Below are 26,064 nucleotides of genomic sequence, written 5' to 3' on the forward strand. Positions count from 1 at the left end.
GGCACACCAGTTTGGCGTGGCTGGCTGGAAGTGCTGGGGAGGAAAGGAGGACACGGTGGAAGGCAAACACGGGGAAAAACCCACCTGGCCTTCGGTGCTCTCTCCTCCTTTGCAAAGGGACAAGAAGTTGCTCTTCTGAAATATTTTTAAGAGCTGTGAGGCTAAAAGCAGAGACCTGGAAACCACCCCCGCTGTGTCACTGTTTTAAGAGGGTGCTCTAGAAAAGCCACCGTCTCAACCCAGTACTGATGAGGCTGCAGCAGGCCACACAGAGCAGTACTCGAAAAACTAAAGCAGCATCTTTATTTTATACATAACCGTCAGTATAAAAAGTTTATTACATAAGAGCTGTTTTGTTTACAATATATTATATTGCTTCAAGCCGATGCAGAAAGTTCACACATTATGGTTCTACTTCGTGTACAATAGATTACATTGGTTAAATGGCACCAGTGCAGTGTATTTTTAATACACATCACTTTGCAAAACTGTAAGGCCAAAAATAACATTGAATTGAGTTATTCAGTTTTTAAATTAGGCAACTTATTTATTTATTTTTCTTAGGGAAAAATCTAAATACACAATAGCAAAAATGTAAAAGGCACCTTTCCTTTGTCTCAGGCAAATTAGATCTGTGGTCATTGAAATTATTCAGGTTAATGTCTGTAAGATTTTCTGCTTGAATATTATTACTTAATTTTTGGAAAATATTTGCAGCTATATAATCAAAAAAGGAAGTTTAAACATAACTGAAGTATAGTACAAAACACCATCCAAAGCACTGAAAGAAGCAACCTATGTAATCATGCTATAGAAGTATTTATAAAACTTAAAAGGAATAGTAAATATCAGCTCAGTGGTTAATAATGAAGCTAATAAAATTCCAGCCAGTAATCTTAACTGTAATGAACAGCGTTTCAACATTCAGTCCATGAAAGGTTAATGAAGGCTATGAACTTTGTGTAACACGAACCATTTCAGATGTTGGAGTTCACCAGATATAATTGGATTCGGGTGGAACATGCCTCTCCTCAGCCTTTTTCGGTGAAGGCGTGTGCTGCCTGTGCTTGCTGCCTGCTGGCCTCAGGGCGCTCAGACCGCTGGCTCCGTACCCTGGAAAATTATCCAATACAAGAGAAAGGAAACCACAGAAGCAGGCTCACGATCCACTACTAATATTTCAAGTGGAAACAGTCCCCCCCATTTTGAACAAAGGATTTTGCTAGGCCTTATGCAAATGCTCACCCCTCTCTGTGCCCCCTGGGATGGACGAGGTGCTGCCAGATGGAAAGATGCTCTCTCCTCATCAGGGAGCCCAGGGGATCATTAGTGTGCCCAGGCTGTCACTCAGCCCTGGGCTCACGCATGCACAGCCCACACCAAGTGGGTGAGAGCCATGCTGATCTGCCAGCGACGGGCAATAAAAAGGAGCGTAAACATCCCTCCCCGGAGAGAAACTGTGCCAGCTACCTGAGCTTGGCATTGGTTTATGGCTGAATGCAAAGAGAAAGAACAGCAGCAACAATAAACACCTAGGGGGGGGGAAAAAAGCAGTCTGAAACAAGATTAGCAGAGCTGCTTTGTTGTGGAAAATTGAAACGAACAATAAAAAGGGAATTCAAAGTATTATGCTGTAATTATTTATAGCTTCATTTACCCATCTCATTTCTAAAAGCTCATGGAAATTAAGTTGAAAAACTGAGTGCCAGGTTAAAATTTTTTTTAACCACTTCTTTTTAAGAAAACAGCTTTATCAAGGAGTCATTGATTTGATGGACTACAAAGCAAGTCTCTCAAACTAACTATAAATCTCCTCTCAAGATCAGGAGATGTTTGGTTTCAGTTGAAAAGAGTGAACTGCTGTGCATGCAGACTTGTATGTACAATTTAAGCGCTATATGGGCCCTTAAAATGGGGTGAATTTTACTCAAATGGCCTACTCTCAGTTTCTTTGCTGAATACAAAGAGAGTTTTGCATTGCTAAACACAGTAGGACTGTACCCAAACTCCAAGTAATTAAGGACAGAAGATCATGGAGCTGACAATAATGTGTGACTACTGACTCCTCATAACACGCTAGTTATAAGTTTTGGTTTTGTTGTACAGATAATTACTTCTTTCAGAATGGCAATCCATAGTGCAGATTTTTTTCACTTGCTACCCGAGTTCTTTACAAGACGAGAAAGTCTATATTGAACTTAATTTCATAGTGATTTCCATTTTTTCTAACCATTATTTATATTAATGGTATTTCTCCTTCATGGAATGACGTAAATACTTTAACACAGGTCCACCAGCTAACAGCAGAAAAGTGGACTCCCCATATCTAATTATCACAGCATAATCCATTTTAGTTAGATAATACTACTTTTTAATGAAACAAGTATATTTATTCTACTGTATTTTAATGTGATACAAATCACAGGTATCAACAGCATTTAATAAAGGTGAACATTCAGTTGATGCTGCAATGTAACTTACACATTTCTTATGGCTACTTGGTGGCTTTTGTAGCTGTGAATTTTTTCAACTTTTTATCATTGCCAGTTAAAACATTAAATGTGAATCATTAGCTAACAGTGTTTAAGCTAAACATTAATACCTCATAGGAGAACATACAAAATATTTCTTGAAGATCTGTGGTCACAGCACTATTTCACATGAAATACAAAATTAAATCTGAAGTTATTACTAGGTATATACAGTTGTATTTCAAATAATCTTAAATTGTTATTTTAAATCCAGTGAAATGATCAGTTGCCTCACTGGGTGTCAAATGGGTCAATAAGCACAACAGTTCATTTTAAGGATTTTAACTTTGCTCTGGAACAATATCTTTTGTGGTCTGTGGAGCAGAGCTGGGGAAGACGAGGAGAAAACTTGGTAGTCAGTAAGTATAGATCTTGCGTAACTCTTCAAGTTTTCCCCGAAGTTTCTAAAGAACATTTAATTTTTTTCTAAGTTTTAATCAGCTTTAAACCCTGCCAGAGTTTTATTTCTAAAAATGGCTATTCTACATTTTAAAGCGATCTGACATTACTGAGGAGTACTGAAGGACTTTGGATCCCTCCCATACCAGGGGTGGAAGGCACAAGAGGTCATCTTGCTGATACCAGCTTCTGGAATTTCTAATACAAGAGTGATCTTGGTAAAACAGTTTTAAATGATTCTGAGGGTTTTTTAAAGTAGTTGAAATCATAGAGTCTTGAAAATCTTTGTTTTATTGTTTGGATTAAAGATTAGAAAAGATGTAGTGTGGTATCATTAATGCAACTGGGAAGGGTCTTGCAGTAGTCATTCCCATATGGCATCAGATGCATAAGACCCCTGATATGGACCCTCAGGGTTTGTTTATCACTTACTTTTATTGCAGTGTCTTCCATGCCAGCCTTCTTTGCACTGGCATCTGTTGGGCTCAGCACAGGTGCCGTACAGGCCACAGCCAGGTTCGCAGACAGCTGTAAGAAAGCGAGTGCAATACGCCTCAACTCTTGACATTTCATCCAGAAAGAAGAATAGCATATTTGGTTTCCCTGTTATCGCTCCTTACGATGGGTTGGTTCTGGCACAAGCCACAAAACGTTTCACACACACACCCCGAACTTCCCTGCAAGGCCTGGCTCTGTCTCTCACCGGGAGAAGTAGACAGAACAGCAGAGCTGAGTGTACACCAGATCTAGCATGAGAGTAAGGCAGGCCCCAGCATTCTTCTCACAAAATGCTTCTGTTGGATTTCAGTGTCACAATGCATTGATGTTTTATTACACAGTTCTCTGTTACTAAACTGCTATGACTGAGCTGACACACTGCTGTTTTACAGAAACTCAAGAGTACAGAAGAAACTGTGGGGAGGCTTTTGTAAAAATACGTTTCTGGTTTCATAATTCCTGTAAGACTGGTGTATGCTGCATGTCCAGAAAGTAAATTAACATGTAATAATTTGACAACAAACAATTGGTGCTGACATTATGTAAAAAGATACTGGTACAGCCAGCTTGATGCTCCTACAACTAGAACTGAAGGAGCAGCTTTGGTACTTACGCTTTGAACAGAGGTCTCCCTGGTAGCCTTTGGAGCACTTGCATTTATTCTTACCAGTACATTTGCCTCCATTTCGACAGGGCTGATGGCATTTACCTAGAAATTGAAAACATGAAAACAATGGCCTTATCCCCTGCAACTACTGGAGGCAAGTGTCTGAGAAGCCCCAAAACCTTATCGGATGCTAGTATTAAAGTGTGCACTATGGATCCATCAGGAAGACTCTGTTGCAAGTCTGTGCTTCCAATTTATATATATTCTTCTGCCTATAAAATATTGCAATAATTTTGCATGGCTAAAGCCCAAGTGCCCATGCAGCTTTAGCCCAGATTTGTGCCACTTGGTCTCTGCAGAGTCCCCTATGCCTCCAGTCAGCATGGCCTCCTGCTCTTCTCACCCTTTGTGGGGGAGGCAGCAGTGTCCAGACCTCATATTTGCACAGGCCTTCCTCAAACTTAACATCACATCTCCCATCACCAGACTGTCAATCCCTTGTTAGAATTTGTCTGCACTACTGAACTAATTAAACCGTCATTCAACTCTAGGAAGGGTGAGCAGATTCCCCATGCGCTGGGTCATCCCCAGGCTAAGGGAGGCTTACTGCCATGTCCCTGGGCCCTTCCGGGCCATCAGGAGCTACACCCTCAAACTCTTGCCTCCTTGGTGGCTATATGTACTAGTGCAGCTTTTCTCACTGTCAGACAAAACCTTTTTTCATGTTTTCTAATCCTGCAACATTTTCTGGATTCTTCAGAAAAGAGAAATGAAAAGCCCTTCCTGGATTTAGCACTAATATTTACCTGAATCTGTGAGCAAACAAAAACTGGAACCTGGGGCAGCAAATGGCTGCCTTTCCCTTGCCTTGCCTTCTCTTCTCCCGCCCTTCTTTTTTTAAAAAAAAAAAAAAGATGTTAACTGATACCTGCACACCATACTTTAAGCATCAACACTCACCCTTTCCACTGCTGGCTTGCTGTGCTGAAAACACAAATGCAGTCATCTCATGATCACAGCCTGCCCCAGGTAGCGCTTGCTCAGCTCTCAACCACTTCAGACTTTTGTGATGCGTGTATATATCACCCATACAGAAGACACATTTGTTCCCAATATGCATAATTATTTTAATTGCCCTGAAACAAGCTTCATAACCAGCTGATGGAACAAACCATGCTAAGGAGAGTTTTTGCAAAATCACAATTTTCCTGCAAAAGCCTCTGTAGAGGGAACCTGTTGGTACTGTAATTTGCAAGCATTTGGATATGAAGTAATTAATAACTGAAAGGAGCGGTGCTAAGCAAATCCAGGGATTCTCCTAGTTTTTGAAGTAAATCTGGAGAATATGGGTGAAGGCGTGTGATTAAAACTTCTATAGAGTTGCATTAGCAAATATTTGGTTCAGCACAGCTCAATTAACTTTGGACTAAGATATTTTCACAGAATGAAGGAAAGAGTAATAAGTCTCTGTTATTGACTAAGAAATGGAAAAAGCAAAAAACCAGCTGGTGACAAATGGGGGAGGAATCCAAAACAAAATAAAACTCTCTGGACTCAAACTGAAACACAAATTAGAGACAACATGTAACTATAGCTAGAAAAATTCTGGAAGACTCTGAATGCTTGGTAGTGTTGTAAACTGGGCCTAGTACATTTCCCAGGAGTCTTAGAGAGCAATTCAACTATTAGACAAACAGTCAAAATCTTTAAACACTATTAAAAAAACCCCCAACTTCTCAGTTTTCAGAAGATGGCTTTCTGCCTGTTGAAAGGTTTTCTCCCCTTGTTATTTCAAGACCCCCATGAATGAATGTAGCTGGCCCTGGATCTAAGAAAAGAAACTGAGTTGTGTTTCTCCTCTGGTGTTTCTAAGCCTTGCCTAGCATTTCTTGCAGTTTTCCACTGTTGTGTTGGCACCGATGCAGTGCCCAGAGGTGGTAGCAGTCATCAATCAAGGTCTAACAATTGCTATCCCAGCTTTACAAAAGCCAAGGCAAGTGCATAGCTTTCCTTGCTCTCATCAACATGATCCCAGTTTAGCTCTTAGCATACTCTGATCCTGATTTGTTTTTCTTTCTTTTGTATAGAAACGAATTTAATTAATTAATTTAATTTGAGTTGAAGAGGTGAGTCTTTGCAAGACGACAGTCAGTTGTACCTATCCCAAGTAGCAATAGAGAACAATGAGCTTAAGAGCCCCTGGGACAGACCAATTAAGTGGAGCACTCTTAATTATACATGCTGTAATATCAGTTCTAAGAATTTTCCTCAAAAAAACACCACTGACATAAGATACATGCTTCTCAAACTTTGAACTAAACCTTATTCATCACCTGAGAAGTATCAGCAGTTTACTACTTGGGTAGTGAAGAAAGAAATGAGGTCCTGTCAGAGTGTCAAAGGTGAATTCAGTGGAAACTCACACTGTTGTTCTTGCTGGCATCTGATCTGAATTTATATCAAAGGGCAGTCTTTACTAATTTAATAACAATAAAGCATTACTGCTTCTGTTTGGCTCCAGTTTTGATTAGGTAAAAAGGAGTTGCAAAATGACTTGTAAAGTATAGAGATATGGTGCAACATTCAGATAACTCTACTGTTTATCTACATATAAATACTGTGCAAAATGTAGCTCTTACGGTATCTGTATTCTTTCTCTGCAAAGTGATTCATTTATTGTCCCATATTGCCATTAGAGTTTATTTCCATGTGTTTCCAAATTATTTGATGATACAAATCTCATAACTGTGAGAAAAGCCTGTGTCTACTGATACATATTAATAGTATTTACAGCAGAAGAAGCTCCTCGCAAAGTGTACTGTTAGCTAGAAGCTTTAAGCCCAGAAAGAACAACCCAGGTGCACGTTCCTAAAGCCAAAATGCTCATAATCTATTCAAGTGTGGGGAACTACAGAATTAATCTGATTTAACCGAGCTATGAGAAAACTCTTCTTTCAGTGAGATCAAATGCTTGACAGCTGACCTCCCAGGTCTGTTCCAGGCTGGCCATATCTCCACCCCCAGCTTTACACAGCACACTTAGATCCACCATGAGGTAAAATATTTTGAATTGCTTTGATGCTAAACTTCTGAAAATAGCAAGTCTTTTGATGTTTGTGACACGGATTTCCAAGTTGCCATGTGAATGCAACTTAATACGTTAAGTGAAAGCTCTCAATTCTTAAGGTTCAGCCCTCCCTTTGCCCCAAATCCTTCCATTCCGAGCTTATAGTAGCCCTTTCAGAGGTGCAGGCTCAAGCCTAATCTGCTGTGCACAAGTATGAATTGTCATTAAGGTTCAGAAATTGCTGCTCCACATGGGCTTGGCACAGCAACACATCTGTCTACCACCGAGTACCGCTTACATACTTATGGCTCGAAGGTTGTTACCAAGCCCAGTTACTAATAAAACCGAAGAAAGTTAAGGGAAGAGATGCTGTAGCAACGAGTCAAACTTATCAGTAGGAAACTCATTTGAAGGTATGCAGCATCTGACTCTCCAAGGCCCTCAACCTTCCATGTGAGACCCTCATGGTGAGCATAGCGGAGGCAGGTAGCACTTTGTCATTCAGGCACCAACAGTAGAGTAAGTTCATGTCAGTGAAAGAAAGCACACCAAGATGCTACTCACTAATTTCACACTGGTCTCCTTCATAGCCTGAAGGACAAATGCATTTTCCCAGATAGAAGCACGTTCCTCCATTGAAACAGGTTGTTGTACAGTTTGCTGAAACAAATAAAACAGGAATTAACTAAGTCACTAATACAAACTCAGTCTTACAGGGCCTTAATGTTTGCTGCTGCTCATCATAAATAAACATTGAGTAGGTTTAAAAAGTTGCATTAACATCTTTTCATCTGTTTTACAAAGGAAGACTGAAATGTGTTTTTTCCTACATCATGCTTTACAGTGGCCCACACACAAGTCAATATAGAAAGAGACAAGTGAACAATACAGCAAGGAGATCCCCAAGGACAGACTGTGTTACACCTTTGTCAACCCTCACATGTAAAGCTCGCTGAAGATAAGTCACTATTGCTACTGAAACTGTGAGTGTCTGATAACAGGAGCACAACCTAGGACCGGAAGTTACTTCTACAAGAGGATACTTCATTCACTGCAGTTCTGAATGTCTTGACTAGAAAGAAACCTTTGTAAGTTTTTGCTTCGTGATGACATAGATGCAAATACTGTGTCTCTCACCTGCCAAATTACTTACATTGTCTTAGATGTGACTTTTAATCAAAAAGCTGGGATTCACATTCATCCTTCAAGACATTGGGAGCATTTTATTAAAGTGCACTTTTGAAACATTTTTTAAATGTGGTGAAAAGTCTCATCAATGACTACATAAAAGTCAGAAGAACATTGACAGCAACAGTTTGTGCAAGCATACCTAAAGGCTTAGGAAGGTTCCCATTATTTTGCTGAAAAGTCCACTAGGACCTTTTGCATTTGGTCTTTAATTCATATAGTTCTGCAATAATAAATGCAACGTGATGTTCTGTAATTGTTCTGCCATGAGCAGCTCAGTTATATTTCTGCAGGAAAGTACTTGTATTTTATTTCATGGAAGCTTGGACTGTTCCAAATTACTGTTCTGAACAACTGATTCATCCTTTTTACTCTTCCTGAGCCACAATGCAGCAACAAAAAATAAATAGCCTGCTTATTTTTTCATGTACCCAAATGCAGCAAAATAATGTACTAAATAATTAGTAAAACTATTTTTTTCCAAGAAACTAGAGTTCAAATAATGATTTCTTTTTTCCTAGGCCAGAAATATAAGTGAATTTTGTATTAAGTCCCACAGGTTTCAGTGGATCAACTAAAGTGATTAACTAAATTACACTTCACAGAGCTGGCAGAAATGGATGACTGCACATACAGCTGCGAAAGCATTTCCAACAGCTCCCAGGTTGTGCTAAAGCATGGATTTGAAGAATCACAAAACTTTTAAAACTTACTTCATCACTTGCCTGACTTTCCAAAATCCACTCCTAGAGGGAAACTAACACAGGGAAATAGAGGCTGCCAGATACAGAGCCCAGGCAGTTACCTTTGTCGCAGTTGATGCCGTAGAACCCCGGGGGGCAGATGCAGAGTCCGGGGGTAATGCAGAGCCCACCATTCATGCAGCGAGGAACACACAGCGCTGAGGAGCAGGAAGAACAGAAAAAGTATCACTGGTGTGATAGCAACTGCCTATCTGAACACACAGCACATTGTCTCCTTAAGCTACTTTTCCTTCTTCTGAGTGTAACAAGTCACCTTTGTAAATCATTGTTGTAAGTGGGTTAAATCAATTACATCTCTGGTTTGTATCTGGCAATTTATATACAGCATTACTAAAAAAGCAAAGATTAAATTATGTCCAAATCTAGTTCCAATTTATGCAATTGCCTCTTGCACAGTTTAATTCCAGACCAGGGAGAGCAAAGTGCCCACTTACACTCTCTGGATATCTGAAGTCTCTTCCCCGCCACCCCATAAGTAGACTCTGGTCCTCAGCTCTGCATACAGGACTATCTATTTAGGGGCTGCAATTCCACAGGGTTCCCAAACAGGAACAATGAACCTCCCTTCTCCCTCTGCATACCTGATCATAAGCATGGGTACCTAATTTAGACTGGGGGAGCCTGTTCTGTGGCCTGGTTTGGTGGCCAAACTGTCCTGCATGCTCCCCATGAACCTCCTCCAGAGCCTCTGTGCTTTCCCAAGCCTCCTCTTCAGTTGTGGCCACCCTACAAGGCTCCTCCAGGGAGGCATATCAGGTGGCAATGCTTCATTTTGTGGTTGCCCACAGGTGGCACATGGAGCGAGGCTGGGTCCATACTAGTGAATTAAACAGCACCCAGGCACGAGGCCACATAGGGACACAGGACCATCCATCGTGTGAAATCGTTGGTGCTGTTCCTGGCATGGCTTTGTCCCTGGCCAACTGGCAAATCTGCATGGGCACAGTCACGGGGTGAGCAGCAGGGCATTTGGAGGGTGGTATTTTGGAGCATAACAGAGTTTATTAAACATACAAATGCAAACTGCACCATCCCAGTTGGCCTCCAGGACAGAGAACCCATCCTTTGTACTTAACATTTTGGAGGTAGCCAGAGCAACTGGTAGCTCATTAAAGGATGCCATTGGAATAGGATGCCCACAAGGATGGTTTTCTCCGTCTCAAGTCACCCTGGGGAGGGTCTGCCACTAGGGGAGGTGAAGGAAAAGATAGGAAGAAGAGCTAGTTTCCTCACCAAGTTACTCAATTTCTTGGTCCCTCGCTCCTGGAAATGTCATCCGGGGCTATTAGTCAATAATGGAAAGTAAAAGGAGACTCCTTCATCTTCCCCTCTTTGCTCTCAGCCTGCGTTCAAATTAGATACTATCTCCAAATTAGATACCATCTCCAAATAAACAAATGCTGAACAAAAGTCCTGTGCTTTGTTTCCCAGCTAGTACTCATTAGCAGAAGAATTTTATTTAATCTTTTTACCAGATGGATTCCCTGTGACTAGGGGTCCCTTAACTATTGTGTCAGTTTTTGTTAAAAGCAATCTCTTAGAGAGAAAGCGTCTTTCTCGTAAGCAAATTAATGTTTCCTTTCCATCCATGATGATAGTGATTCTCTTACATGTGTGGACTCCAAATATATGAAATCTTCAAAATAGGCCATTATTTTAGGAGAAGCTACAGTGCAGTAGCTACAGTTTTGTTGACATTACGGTAAAGAAGATAGTTGAGAACTTTTTTTTTTAAAATTACCTTTCTCACAGTGAGGCCCATAAAATCCATCTGGACATTCACAGACATGCCTTTCGTTGCAAAACCCTCCATTTCTGCACCCTCCTGGACACTCCGCTTCATAAAATATAACAACAACCTTAATTAGATATTACATACTTCAGCTGCCAGCCAACTTGTGGTAGGTTCAATATATTCCTTTGACACAACAGTGTAAACATTTGCGGACAGACAGGCAAATGCTGGCAAACATGGAAGTTCAGCTAAGACCCCCTCAAGAGAAATCAGGTTTTCTGTTAGTCAACAAATAGAGGTTTCAACACGTGTTCACACAAACACATTTGTCTATGTGCGCTTGTTGACAGACTGCACGTTTCCATTGCTCTGCTGTTCTGTAAGTGCAGGAGTAATGTGGATGCTCTGCTCAACCCAGCACTTTTTCTTCCATTTAGAAACGTGCAGGCAGTCCAGGACTTGCCATCGCTGGTTAGACCTGCTCTCAGTATACAGGACCAGTTTCAATTTCTGCAGCCTTAAGTAGACTGCACAGCAACTTGCATTGCATCAATTGCTACAGCTGCTACTACTGGGGTGACAAAGTGATGAAATTTGTATTCAGATGGAAGAGTCAGCTTCAAGGCTAGAGGAAAGAAGGCCAGAAAGGAAGATGAAAGCAGTATCATCATCCAACTCAATCACATCTCAACTACAGATCAAACACTGACTAAAGCATATGGCAACGCTGGCTGCATTATGCAAGGATGAGAAATCCCTCTGGATACCATCATCATCCTCAAAACACCAGTCTATTGAACAAGAACTGAACCTTATGGAACTCCAATAAAACATGACTGCTGGGTAGAAAAACAGTTGCTCGAAAATACCTTCCTAGATCTCTCACAGAGAAGGCGGCAGGCAGGAGAGGCTGACTACTCCCATTAGAAAAAGTGAACCTCACTTGTGATCAGTGGTACCAGGGTCACAGGGCAGCTTTAGCAGAGTAGGCATCTTGATGTTATGATGAATGACAGGCTGAGTGAGAAAGGTTCAACAAACTCTGAGGTAGACTGAAACTCAGAGACCAATCTTACTGCAACCATCTCAACCCAAATTTGAAGGTCATCTATTGGAAAGCAATTGGCCGTAATGTTGCCATCATGTCTTTCTTTTTTTCCCTTTAGTGCTGTAACCATCATGCCTGACACCACCAGCCAACAGCATCCTTACTTATTCTCCATTACCTTGTCACCTGACTTCATCAGAAAGCGCTGGCACCTACTATCCAGAGGCTGTCAAGACATGCCATTGAGTCACACTGATTCCCAACTGAGTAACACCAGAGTTCAAATTCAAGTATTAATAGCCTTTAGAGAGCACTTGTTTAAAGTGGTAAGGAGTAGCAGGATGTCTATAAATTCAGGAGGGTCAGGTTGCCTGAGACATTTTTGCAGCTCACAGAGATTCTTTAAACTATAACTCCTATTAATATAGAGGAAAACATAACCCTGGACTTAAAAGAATTTGAATGAATCTCCCTTCTTCTAATATTTGAGTCAGGTGACGCATCTGTTAGTTAGACTCATGCACAAATAAACTTTTGGTTTTGAAAATTTATCTGATATCTGATTAGAACCACAGAAAATGCTAGCTGCTATAACTATGAACAGTATTCTGCTACACTCATGTTACAGATTTCTATTTAGTGGAATGTGAAGGGTAACTGAAACTATGAGAAAGGGAAGAAAATCTGATGTATTGGGCAGGTAGCTGGATGCTATGTACAACGGCCAAACAAACAGGAAAGAGAAGAGGAAAGGTGTAATTTTTAAATATTCTTTCATCCAAAGCTGTAGGTACATGTAGCAAAAAATGTTGCATTAAAAGTAAAGCTGTTTGCAGCCATAGTAATAGTGGTAAAGGATTATTTCTGTCTTACTGTGTTCCAACACTGTACCTTAGGACTCTTTCTGGAAATTCTTCTCTCTGTACCCAAATGCAGAGTTGCTGTTCATTACAGGAAATGCATGCTTAAATACACACAATTTCAAACAGAAAAATAGGAAAACATAATTTTTTTGTGTGGCCATCTTTTAGCCACAACAAAGACTCTCCTCTTCCACAAAATTGCTCCCTTGCTCCCCTCATTTTCTCTGGCGGGTGCCCTTCTGGATGGCCATGAATGACTGGAAACAGTGACCAGGGCCCCGGCAGGAGGAATAAGAACTCCTTGCTGCAGATGATGTCTTTTAGAGGCAGGAAACTCACCCCTACCCTAACACCAAGTGGTAAGGACACTGTCAGCCTTCTCAGCATCTCTCCCAAAACACTGTGGTGTCTACCTCACAGGACAAAGGGCAGGAGTGGGAGTTACCCCTGAACGTGCTGGAAGAGACGAGATGAAAAATCTCCTCTGCCCACCTCTAGAGTTTGGGAAATCGTCCTTGTATTTCTCAGCTGACTATGGGAACAAAGGACGGTGACGAGAATCACCCCCAGCTTTCCTGAGAGGCCCTATGATGCAATACTGCTATTAAATATTACGTCTCACATCAAAATAGTAACAACAATAACTAATATCACAGAAATGGTAACTTGGATGAATGCTACTACTAAACTGAGTTCTCTCTTTAAGCCAGTATTCCACAATACAGATCTGTAACTCTGCTTTCCCTATTAGATTGCTCCAACACTATTTCCAGAGTTTACTCAGAACCTTTGAACTGAACTGAAAACACAAAACTAGCAAATGTTTTTTGTATTTACATCAGACACCCAACTTCGTACATGAGATCTGACTGACTTTACTTCCATTAAGCCCCAATTTCCTTCCTGTTTATTTGCCCATTTCTTCCCCTCCTCCACTTTCCCCGGGCTAATTGGCAGCAGCATGGCTTCAAAGGAGACAAGCAGCTTTGCTATTTAGGTGTAGCAAGTTTTCAAAGAATAAACAACTCCCACTCCTGCTGCTCGTTCTTTGAATACACACTACAGCCAATTAGCTCAGAGAAGAGTGCAAAGAAGAAAGTGTAGAACTGGGAATGAAGATTCCAGTACCTGAAGGGGCCTACAAGGAAGCTGGGGGGGGGGGCTTTTTACAAGGGCCTGTAGTGATGGGACAAGGGGTAACGTGTTTAAATTGAAAGCTACAAGATTTAGATTAGCTATCAGGATTAAATTCTTCATGGAGAGGGTGGTGAGGCACTGGAACAGGTTGCCCAGAGAAGCTGTGGATGCCCCATCCCTGGAAGTGTTCAAGGGAAGGCTGGATGAAGCTCTGGGCAACCTGGTCTATTGGAGGGTGTCCCTGCCCATGGCAGGGGGGTTGGAGCTAGATGGTCTTTAAGGCCCCTTCCAACTTAAACCATTCTATGGTCCTATGATTTAATAGCAAAAGAACAAAAATCTCATTCTTTGTACATCAGCACTGTCATGGGTTAATCTCATACAATTGCACACAACATGGGATAACTGCTTTATCTTAGATACTGATTTCTCAATTTCCACAGACTCAGTTTAAAGTGATAATTATATTTTTTTGTAGTGGATCAAATTAATCCAGAAAGTCTTATTACGTATTGTTTATAGTTCATAGATTGGTTGATTAAACAGGTTCCCTCCTTTCCAAGTAAGCACTGCAATAACTTCATGTTGCCCTTCTTCTACCAGCACATCCTGCATGTGTTTACTGCTTGATGACTCCAAGTATTGAGGACCAGCTTCCACCACCTTAACTGTATCCCAGCCCACGTGGTTGTCTTCTAAGCTCCAGAGAAAGTACAACCAAATTTTGCAAAAATGTTCTGATTTAGGTTTTTTTGCATTAGGTTTGTATGTGCAAGTTGGGATTTAAGGAACTGTTGAACTGAGGCACCAAACAGTACTTATTGAAGTCAGGGTCCCCGCTACAGACCCCAGAAGTTCAGTTCTCCAAATGATGTGCCACTTCTGGAAATGCTAGCCTCAGCTTGTTTTCACAGGACTAGCTCTCCTCCAAACATATGACACATGTCTATCAACATCCTTGACGTGATGAGCTGTGAACAGTAGGAGAAATGCCTCCAACTCAGTCTGCTAAGGAAGACATAGCTGACAGTAAGAAAAGAGTTAGCACATGCAGCAAGTGAACAGCAAATCCACAGACAGAGCCAGAACTGCCTGGCATTCACCACCATTGCTCACACACCATTGTGTGAGCATTTTCTTTCCATCTTCTCCAGCCATTCTCCTGAATGAAACACAAGGAAGTTAGGGGACAAGGTCTAAAGGTATTTCGCTATGTCCTATTTAGCGTTACCTTGCTGGCAGGTTTTAAAGAAGATAGCGTTCTGAGGGGTCTGGAGAATAATATTGCCTTCTGAATTCATTATGACCACATTCACTTCAAATGCAGCAACCCCATCTTGCTTTCCAAGGCAAGGAAATCCAACCTGAACGACTTCAAGGAGAACAATAACAACAGTATTTACATTTACATGCACATATATCTATATACATATAAAAGCATACATCAAAATACTGAAAAGTATAGAAAATATAGATATATATTTAAGCTTTAGAGTAATGCCATTGATGAAAACCTGTAACACAGAGATACACAGATCACCTTTTCCATGGGGAGCTCCAGGAGTGGAAGTGAGGAAGCACAGGAGGTGAGCCTGTACTCATTCACTGACATAACCCCAACAGCCTGCAGCACAGCCAGCCATCTTAACACAAACATACTTTTGCTTGCAGACAAGGCAATTACTCATGTGGAGGTATCTAAGGATACACCAAAACAAGCTGGAAGCCTCTACTTAATTTTCTAAGCTGGGTAGGTCACTTCTGAGTCTAAATTTTGCAGGCGAGCACACAATTTCTGCAAAACCATCTTACACGTTTTGGAAAAAAGGTTACTTTAGATATATTTGCTGGTTTGGATACTACAATTAAGACTTAAATAAAAAACCTAACTTAATGAAAACTTACTCCATGAAGTGCTGGCAAGATGGTACACCTGATAAATAAGATCAGGGGTGCAAATATTTGAAAAGAAGACAGAGACACATCATTCTGACAGGACTTATTAAGTGTAGAAATATTTGGAGATTGCCTTTCCAGGAAAAGTATTCAAACACTATTGAACTACAAAGAGTTTAAGTAAATAATTAGGGCCAGTAAATCTAGAGTATTTTAATGAGGAAGGAAGCATGGTACCTCAGAGCTCTGGAATGCTCCTCTGTGATTATCACAAGTGATCTTAAATAATCTTCAGATGAAACGATTTTATCTCTTTTCTTCAAAATTGGCTCTTACTAGCTGCTTTGTAAGTTAGATCCAGCTAATAGAAACTGTTTATTCATTTCTTCTTAAGCTGGCCTGCGATTTCAGAACCAAATACTGAGCTAACAGCCCTACATTTGGTTTGCTTTAAATTGGTTGTTATAAAAAAACCTGCAAGCAATAATTAGGCCATTTTTTGTTATTTGTTGCCTTGATATAATATAGAATAATTTACTGCTGAAACACATTCTGCTTCTGGTAAGTCCTACAGACTGAAAGGTCTGTTGTAGCTTTCATTATAAAGCAAGTTCATTGTTGAAGCACTTTTACACCAATCTTTTAATAGAAAAAGCATGCAACCATGTGGTAAGAAGGAAACTCTTAAAGTGGATTAAATACAGTTTAAATGCAGTGAACTTCTTAAACTGCACTAACCTTACAGCACAAGTGAAGGAAATCAGTGCTTGTATCAGAATGCACGTGACTTCACTGAGCAAATTGCTACGGGGAGGAAGATATGGCAGACATTTAAGGAGGGCACTATAGTCATATCTAGACTTCACTGAATCTGCAGCACTTTATCTTCCCTGAGATCTGTCTGTGGGTTTGAATGCCCAGGGCAAAGGCCAGGTATATATCTCTTAGGCCTGAAGTCTGAGGGGGCAGACCAGAAAACCCTTATTTCAGGTCTCCCTAACCTGGAAGCATCTGAATTTTTGAACTTCCTATATGTCCGAACTCCTAGGCACACAGAAATGCAGTAAAGGGCCCTCCTATGAACAATAAGCACCTGGATCCTGGCTGAGCTCTGTGGTAGTTCAGAGTTGATATCAAGTCCCTAAAATCTGCCCCAAGCCATGCTTGTTTATGCCTGCTTGAATAATGCTAAGCACGCAGCAACAGCGCTACAGTCACAGCAAAGCACAGAGCAAAAGTCCTTTGCATCTGGAACCACAGCTGTGAGCTCCCGTGGGCTCCAGAAGCACTGAGCAGGGCAAACCTGAGGTCTGGTCCCTGCTTCTCAAATTCAGGATGCAGTTTACATTTGCCCATCACGGGATGATGGCTAGCAGTGTAAAGCCCTGAGCTTTATTCCCCCTCCTTGTTTTCAGCCAATCAGCCACAGAATTGCCTCTCTTACATATTTATACTTCTGCATCCTCTGGAGCACTTGCACCCAGGGGTCCAGAGCACAGGAGAGCAGAGGGCTCTAGCCAGAGTGAGGAAAATTTAACTACCTTGAAAAGGAACCTCAGGAAACCTAGTGATTTATATCTAATTTAGTTTTAGTTTGCACAGGTCTTCAAGTCTGCAGGCAATTGCTTTACCCACTTGGCTAACATGGAAAAGCCAATACCAAAAGCCACCTCCAGTCTCCCTCTCAGTCACAGGACACTACATTTCTTCTGGGCATGGACCAATAGCCAGTTTTACTTTTCTCAGTGTGGTGTTCAAGATGTTAATCATTGCCACTACCAACGCCTGACTGTTTTGAACTTGCTGACGTCAGCTGGAACCACTGGATATTCACTGGCAGCCAAGTGGTTAAAGCAATTACTTGTGAAATGACCAGCCAGCCTCTTCTCGTTGGACAGATACCCACACTCCTCTCAGTCATCTTCTTTTGGACAAGTTGAATAGTCTTAGCTCTTTAAGTTCTCACTGAAAGGCGTCTATCTTCTTCAGCCTTCTTAACATCCTACCATGTGCTTAGGTATAACAATACCCATGTTGTAAGCACTGAATCACGTAGGAATCCTGGGGTTTTGGGGGAGGCGGCAGATTTCAAATTAGCCTAAGGAACCCAAGTGGCATAAATCTATTTCAAATTTGAGAAGAATTTGATGCCTCATCTCATTAAGGTTATACTGGATTAGAGAAAGTTGAGAGAAGCACAATAAGACTATATCCAATGAGGAGTAAATGAGTAGGTTGCGACTCTTTGGCCTGGCAAACAGAAAAATTAAGGGGTACATAATAGTCATCTACAAAATCATGACTGGCATTGATATGACGGTATGGATTGACTGTTGACTCTACCAGTACAAGGACTAGTGCCCATCAAATGAAGCCATCACATCCAGACTTGGAACAACAGGAGGGGGATCTTAATGCAATGGGAGGTAGTGAAGTCCTTGCCAAAGCGACTGGAGATACCAGAAGATAATATGGACTTAAGGAGAGCCTGGACAAGTTACTGGAAAGAGAGATCTGTAACACATGTGGGGTTATAAGAAAGACAAATCACTTAAGACTCAGGAAATCCTCCAAGCTGAAATCCTCAGAGCTGAGAGGGTAAACAGAAATATCACATGCTTGCCCTCCTTTTGCTCTTCCACAGGATTTCTTATGGCCACTGTCAGCCATAAGACAAAATACAGACTAGGCAGGCCCTAAAGCACTAAGGTCGTTCTTATGCCTCACTTGTGGTAGGCAAATATCCCCAGAGAAGTTTTAAAAGTCCACTGATTTGACAAGACCACCAGGTTCAACTACCTCTGAGTAAGATACCTGTTAATCCTCATTCTTGTTTCCCATTCTCATGTTTAATACCGCTTTCTTTCCTCTTATTCCTCCTTAATTATCTTCAGTGTAATCTTCCAGGCTAAAATGCTTACTTCAAGAAATATCTTGCTACGGTTGATTAGTTACTAAATATAAGATTGCGGTTGAATTTCTTCTGACATGCATATGTGTAGAAAAATTATTTGGTAATGCAATAGATCCAGGCAAACTAGATTAGATGTGTCAGAACTGTTTTGTAAACATATAAATTAAAGAAATAACTACAAAGTAGCAAACATTCACTACATTTATAGCAAGTATTCATTTATAGCAAGTAGTTAATTTTGACCAGCTAGCAGGCAGTGCAAAAAAACCACCATCTTGCTAGTGGCTGACTGTTAAATAGTGTACATGCTTCAAATACTGTACGTGTACTGATTATCCGTCATTGTTAAACACCAGACTCACTTTAATGCCAAACAGGAATTAAATACAACTTATATATACTAAGGACAGTGGTGCACTGCACATGACCCACATAAGGAAACACCATGGACATGCCCTTATTAGTCCAGGAACTGATGTACCAGTGCTGCAAACAGGGTCAGTACATTTTGGCTTTAATCAGCCCTCCCTTCACGATGGTTAACAGACCTTCTGCTGGAACTATGAGATCTCATCTCCAGACCCCCTGCACTTGTAGATTATGTTTTCCTAAACACAGTCAGAAGGGGGTCATTTTGGTCTAGCCTTTCTAGATAGTTAAAAATTAAAGGAGAAAAAAGCTTACATTATATTGCAGAGCTTCCCACAGGTCTCACCTGCTTTATATGGAGATGGAAATAATGCTTAACAAGAAATTTGCCTTTGTGACTTCTTTTTAACCTTCAAACATCTTTACTTGCCAATTTATTGGGATTGCAATCAATTAAATTGCAGCAATTAGAGTACAAATATTAGAGCACTCTTCACCCAAATCCATTTTCAATACTATTCATTTAATCCACACTGAATGGAGAGACCAATCATCAATGCTAAATGTTCCAGGTGCCACAGCAAAAAACTTTGCTGCAACGCCATCCTACTACAAGCCGAAAATGGAGGATATAAAACACAAACTTTCAGGATTTATACATTGACAAAAATAAGAGAAAGAAAGACCAATCAAACATAAACCTGTATATGAGTGCACTAATTGCAGCCCCATCCTCCTGTTCCATTTCTGATTTAATTCCCATTTTATCCCACATGGTCTTAGGTTGGCTAGGGCTGATCATGAAACCATAATCACTAAGACTCTAATGTCATCCAGATGTAAATTTCTTCCTTTCTGCCAGAGACTACCATACGTTGGCCCTGGAATGTATCACAAGGACTGCTGTTCGTCCACTTCAGAACAAAGTGGATATGATAACATCTCATGGAAAGCTTTTTTACTCCACCTTGCTCACTGTCCACTGTGGTGCTTCTGGAGCACTCATGTTGGCTTGGGCTCAGCCTCTGCTGTGGAGCTGTAAGCTACACTGAAGGACTAAGAATGCACAACTAAGGCAAACACGGTAAATGATAATTTCCTAAACGAGAATTTGTGTCTTTGAGCTGAACACCTGATGGCAACAGCTGACCACAACTGAAAGTAAAATGTCCACAAACTGCAACCTCTGAGATGCAGAATGATTTGATAGCTATTCCTTATGGTGATGAAAGATCTTTTTTTCCAAAAGTTGCACAGCTTAAGCAATAATATACACGCCCATGAATTTTATGCCACAATTTTGCACAAGTTTCTGCTGATTTATCTACACATAAAAGCTTCATGTGACTTGGCTCAGACAAAATAGGCTGCTGTAGCCAGGCAAGGCACTCACAAACTGTTCAGTGTCAAGCACTGTGGCAAGCATTTCTTCAGCAATAAACTTTAGAACTGCAATTCATAATAAAATATTTAGACTTTACTGGCTGTGGAATATTTTTTACAGGAACACAATTTATAATATCAACAGCACAAACCTGATGCTTTATGAGGAACTGTTCCAAGCAGAGGGATATTTATAGTTGGATCAGCCATTATGCCTTTATCCAAAGAGCGCAAAGACAGGAACTCATAGAAGTACTCAGCCTACAACAAAATAAATGAAAATTTGATAGGTATTTTAATTGCATTCACAGAAGCAAACTAAAGCAAACTATTCAGCATATAAACTACAGCATAAAAATGCTACACTTTTCATTATGCCATTCACTGGAGTTGTTTGTATTATTTCCCTGAGTGCTTCTTCACCTAAGCATCATTTTCATGTAATTTCCTCTTATTTCAGAGATTGCAAGTAACCATACAGTAATTAGGATGCAACATAACAGGAAAGAAAATGGTATGCATACAGTGAACAGATGTTACAGGGAGAAGACATTTTTTACCTTTTATCTGGCAGAGCATAAAAAATGTGTGAACGGTAAGCTAATTCTGAAAGCTGTTTTTTGGGCAGATTCCTCCTAGAACTGACCAGTGAGACTGGGTGACCTGCCTGCATCCTGGGCACAGCTTAAACGATGTAACAACTGCCTCGTGAGAATATCCAAACTTGCTCTTTGTTGATCTATACAGTATGGCACATCGCCTTGGGGAAACAGTGCTGGGCAACGAATAGCCACCTTACTGGAGCGCCATGCTAGGACACATTATCTTGCTTACACCTTTGCGACTGCCTTGTTCAACCTTAGTTCATTAAATTGTTCCAAGGGTGGAGCTGACAGTTTTCCTACAGAGTTGACTCCATGTCACTCATTATTAACTGCAACATAAATGATTTGTTTTGGTGATCCCCAAAATGTGTTGGCATGATTTAAAAACTACTTTTCACTGCCCTCATCCTACTCCTGATATGCACCTGCTTTGTGGCACAGTTTGTAGGCTTTGCTACTTTCTTCCATGGGACCCTGGCCTCTCTATTGAGTCATCTGTTCAATATTTCTTCATATTCAGTGCAAAGTGACGTCATGCATCTGCAGCATAGCTGCACGCACCATATACACCTGAGATGTATGCATCTTAGCAGGTCATTGGAGACTTCCACAACTGTCAGTGGCAAGGCTACAGGTCTCCAGAACAAGCAGAAATGAACCTTCTCCCTAAAATGTGGCTTCTTGTTTGCCCTGATGCATCTGAGTGATCATAGGTAATTGTATCTGCTGCTTTCAGAAAAGTATTTGAGACACTGGCAAAAAATCTGTCTTCATCCAGCAGCTCATTGATAGTAGACAGTATTGTTATGTCTGCTTTTTAGCTAAAATAGTGAAACAAAGAGAGACTAAAGCCAAAATTTATTGAGAACTTTGGGCTTATAAATGGTAGTTACTTTATGTCTACAAGATGGCAGTCAATGTCCTTACCCAGAAGACTGTATCTTTTCTCCTGTAACATCCTGGCACCCTAGTACAAGGAAGTTGTGGACTTACTGGAGTGAGACCAGTGAAGGGCCGCAAAGATGATCAAGAACCTGACATACATGGAGAGGCTGAGAGAGTTGGGACCATTCAGCCTGGAGAAGGCTATGGGGCGATCTCATCAATGTATATAAACAGCTGACAGGGAGTGCAAAGAAGATGAAGCCAGGCTCTGCTTGGCAGTGCCCAGTGACAGGTCAGGAGGCAACGGGCACAGTACAGAAAACTCCATCTAAACCTGAGAAAACATCTTTTTATTGAGTTGGTGACTGAGCACACGTTTCTCAGCGAGACTGTGGAGCTTCCATCTGTGAAGATATTCAAACCCCAATTCAACAGCGTCCTGGGCAAGCAGCTCTAGGTGACCTTGCTTGAGCAGAGAGGAGGACTAGATCACCTCGAGATCAGACTTTCTGGTCTCAGATCAGCATCAGCCCTTCTGTGATGCTGTGCTCTGCTTACTTGAGCCAATCACTTTCCCTTAGCTCTTGGTGACACCAGCAAAACACTCCTGAGCTGGGTAGAAAGGTTGTTATGACATTCTTGATCAGCCCTGCCAGCACATCTACTAGCTCTGTGGAGACAGCAAGGAGGACCCAAACAGCATGCAGGGGCTATACTCCGCACAGACATTCTTCAGAAGGTGTTGTGTAGGCACGGACACCTCAATGGAGGACTTGCAAAACAATAGGGAGGAGGCGAGGAAAGTTTCTAAGGGTGGGTTAAACACATGGAGTATACATGGGAGGGAGAGGGGACATGGGGAGAAGCAGTAAAACAGGAGATGAAAACTGAAGTCTGGGGTAATGTTCAAAAGGCTGCTTTTAATTAAAGACATTTTTTCCAATACAATATACCATGCCAAAATATGAAAACAAGCCGTAAAGTTAGATTGTGAACATTTTTGTTTTCAAATAAAACTTTGGTTCAGAAAAAATAATTATATGTCTCCACACATCTATAGAATAGTACAGTGAGTGAGTCAATGCTGTATTGTCTGTTTCTCATTGGCTAGCTTTGATGTTTGGTTATATCTAAACCAGGTCATAATGGCTTGGGATATTAAAACATTATGTTCTTACTATTCTAGTAAACAACAACTGGTAACTAGACCAAATAGTTCCACTCCCATGTTTCCATTCCAGCCATGCTGTAGCAGGTCAGATTGTGAGCCAAAGCCCTGATTCGTAGGAAAGGAACTGGAATCCCATTTTCTGGAGTCAAAAGAGCCTAAGAACAAAGACAAAAAGAAAGTTTGCTGTGGGAAAAGGGATGATTGCTGCATCAGCCACAGTATTCACTGCCTTTCAAGGAAGGAATTCCTCTAACCAGAGTAGAGGTGTAGCAGTGATTATAACCTGAGGCAGGAGTACGTTCTGCTCACACATTGAAAACATGGGAAGAGACATTGCACAATCAACAGGCTGTTGAGGAGGTGTGTGTTGCACTGGGGGGAGACATCTGCTCTCACCATTTCTGTACAAAGGTTTGTACATCTGCTGAGTTGACAAAAACTGAACTTACTGAAATGACAGCATCTAAGAAAACCTGAAACACCTCAGGTAGATCCAGCTAGCATGACTTCAAAGTTATGAAGCCGTGTGCTGCAGAATATGTTTGCAAATCACATGTTCTGGAGTGAGTTGGTTAAATTTGATATAAAAATTATATATAAAAATCAGTCTAGAGAGGCTGCACAGTGGAGCAGAGTAGCTTAACTCCTCAAACCTGTGAATCTGAAACAATTTGGCTGGCATAAATCCTATCTATTTGGAAAAAATCTATCTTGACACAATCCCTACATCCAGACTCCAGTATTGTCCTGCTGTAATTTGAGTTGATTGGCAATTAACTTGCATCAATCATCATGACCGAAAAGCAAACAACACGCTCTCAGCAAATATTTACCATGCTCTAGCCTAGCATGAAATTCAGTCATGATGGTTAATTGAAGAGATAGGTCTGTGCAATTAAAATATTGTCTAGTGTCTAACAGAATTTGTGCTGTAAGTGGTCATTGTGAGTGACCTGGTAGAGAAAACAAAACTTCCTTGGATATTGTTGAGAGATAATGGGGTGAAACCCACAATCTATAATCTCTTTTCCATTATAAAAACATTCTCATTACTTTTTTTCTTTTTTTTTTTCAAAAGCCAGCCTAATGAACTGTCTGGTACGTGGGGACAAAATTTGGTACTGAAGCTAAATCTCGGAGGAATGGTGTTGTCAGAGGGGATGGAGGAAATGGGGTTTGAGATAAATTGTTGATCTTAGACAAGCGCACACTCTGCATGCACAAAACATTTTGGTTTTGGCTTGACTTCAGGAAGCACCCAAGAGAGAACACACTACTCTTTTGTACAGAGACTTTGTCTGAGACCCTCAGAAGCTGAGGCAAGGGCCTCTGAAGACCTTGCCTTAACAGTTTGGGGACTCAGTGCCTTCAGGCAGCAGGTAGCCCTGCACAGCTGCCCTGCACAGCTGCCCTTTAACAGTTCCCCATGTGGGCAAAGCCTGCAGCAAAGGGAGGAATTTTCATTTTAGGCTAAGAATTCCTTGGTCGGGATTAATTTTTATGGACTTTAAATTGCCATTTTCTATGAATCAAAGGAATTTAAAAGGTTATAAAAATAACGAAGCCCTCTAACAAGTATTGTAGTAAACATCTGTCAGCAGTTTGGTTTTAAAGGATATACACTTAAAACTCCTACAGAACTCCACTTCTCTGTACAAGATCCACTGCATTAGAGTTTTCTTACCACTCAGATCCCATGTTGTGCCTACCTTGTTTTTGTTTCATGTTTAATCAAAGTATTAACAAGAAATGTGTTTTATGTTTTCTTTATTTTACATGAAAGACACAGGATTAGAAGCAATGGTAGTACCTGAAGCGAAACTTAGAACTGTTCTATGTCACAGCTCAATATCCTAATGAAATCTGCAGCCTTTCTAACAAAGAAAAGAGAATGTGTGTTAGCTTTGCAAGTAGATGTAAGAAATTAACTGTATTTTCTTCTCATTATTTTACAGAGATCAGTGCTGAAGGTTCCATTCTGTTATCAATTAAATGACAAATATACCCTAATGCCAATTTTCTGGATTTAAAGAAAGAAACTCATCCAAAAAACTCCTTTTCAGCCCAGATCCATGGATATTTCTGGCTATGCACAAACTAGAAGATTCTAGCATGCATTATCCATAGCAGATGCTCACAGCTGCATACGTCATAAATAAAATCATGAAGTGAGGCAATGCGTGTGTTTGTTAGGTGTTTACAACGTGGACCGTTGCTTCTCCAAGATATTAACAGCATTAGGTCAGAGAAGTTGGTCCATTTATGTTCCAAGATGAAGCATGAAGCAAAATGAGATTAATTTCAACACAGAGGGAAGGCCATAGCTGTACTGCTATTGAAGGAGCTTGGCCAGAGTATGAGTGTGTATGTCAGCAGCACATTTTGGTACTGCAGTGCAGTCTAGACGCTGTTGTAATGAACAACATAATGATGCCCCGTTAGACAAGCAGATAATAAACTCTCTGCCTACCAGGTTTTATTTTTCTGCTAGGGAAGGCAGCTTTGCCTTACCTGTTAATTGGTCCTGTCACAGAGCGGTTAAACCATTTTTTGCACCTCAGTGTGACACTCAGAGAGACTTGCCTCACGTCAACCTCACGAGGTAATCCAAAAGTGTGAGGCATGCTTAACAATATGAAATGCTACAGAAACACACTCTGAGAAAAAGGAATTTACATGGAAGACAGGATAACCTGCCTGTTTTCCAGTACCAGTTGCTAAGGGCATGGGAATGAACCGAAGCAGCAAGATTAACAAAAGCAGAGATGCACATAAAAGAAAAAATATGGGTATCCTGATGTCTCTCAAAAAGAAGGACCCAAATTAGAATTCAGCAAAAATCTCAAAGAGAAATACATTACGTAACAGTGTTAATTACACAACGCTGAGGTGAAATGCACACAACTCTGCAGAGCCTGTTTTATGCCTGCTTTCTTCACATTAAGAAAACTGTGGCAGACTCAAGAAAATCCATGCCCAAGGAGGAAGACTTTTTTTAACAATG

At 40.8% G+C, this 26,064-nt stretch overlaps 1 protein-coding gene across 1 annotated transcript; it reads right to left on the minus strand.

Annotated features, from left to right (window-relative positions):
- Positions 1 to 280: 280 nt before the first annotated feature.
- On the minus strand, positions 281 to 20,655 carry WIF1 (WNT inhibitory factor 1). The gene is made up of 8 exons (XM_010152858.1): positions 20,552 to 20,655; positions 15,069 to 15,209; positions 10,796 to 10,891; positions 9,096 to 9,191; positions 7,667 to 7,762; positions 4,042 to 4,137; positions 3,363 to 3,458; positions 281 to 1,113 (listed from the first exon to the last, which is right to left on the minus strand). The coding sequence occupies exons 1-8, from the start codon at positions 20,607 to 20,609 to the stop codon at positions 992 to 994; spliced, it is 801 nt and encodes a 266-aa protein (XP_010151160.1). The 5' UTR covers positions 20,610 to 20,655; the 3' UTR covers positions 281 to 991.
- Positions 20,656 to 26,064: the final 5,409 nt, after the last annotated feature.

This window comes from Eurypyga helias, unplaced genomic scaffold (assembly GCF_000690775.1).
Source record: "Eurypyga helias isolate BGI_N326 unplaced genomic scaffold, ASM69077v1 scaffold36185, whole genome shotgun sequence".
Classification (NCBI taxonomy): domain Eukaryota; kingdom Metazoa; phylum Chordata; class Aves; order Eurypygiformes; family Eurypygidae; genus Eurypyga; species Eurypyga helias.

Bases quoted from the DNA above. Each gene is read 5' to 3' on its own strand.
- WIF1 (XM_010152858.1), bottom strand. From the start codon at position 20,609: ATGGCTGATCCAACTATAAATATCCCTCTGCTTGGAACAGTTCCTCAT. The intron at 10,892-15,068 runs GTAACGCTAAAT...TATTTTATGAAG, and splicing joins CTTTAAAACCTGCCAGCAAG to CGGAGTGTCCAGGAGGGTGC. The intron at 7,763-9,095 runs GTAACTGCCTGG...TATTTGTTTCAG, and splicing joins CGGCATCAACTGCGACAAAG to CAAACTGTACAACAACCTGT.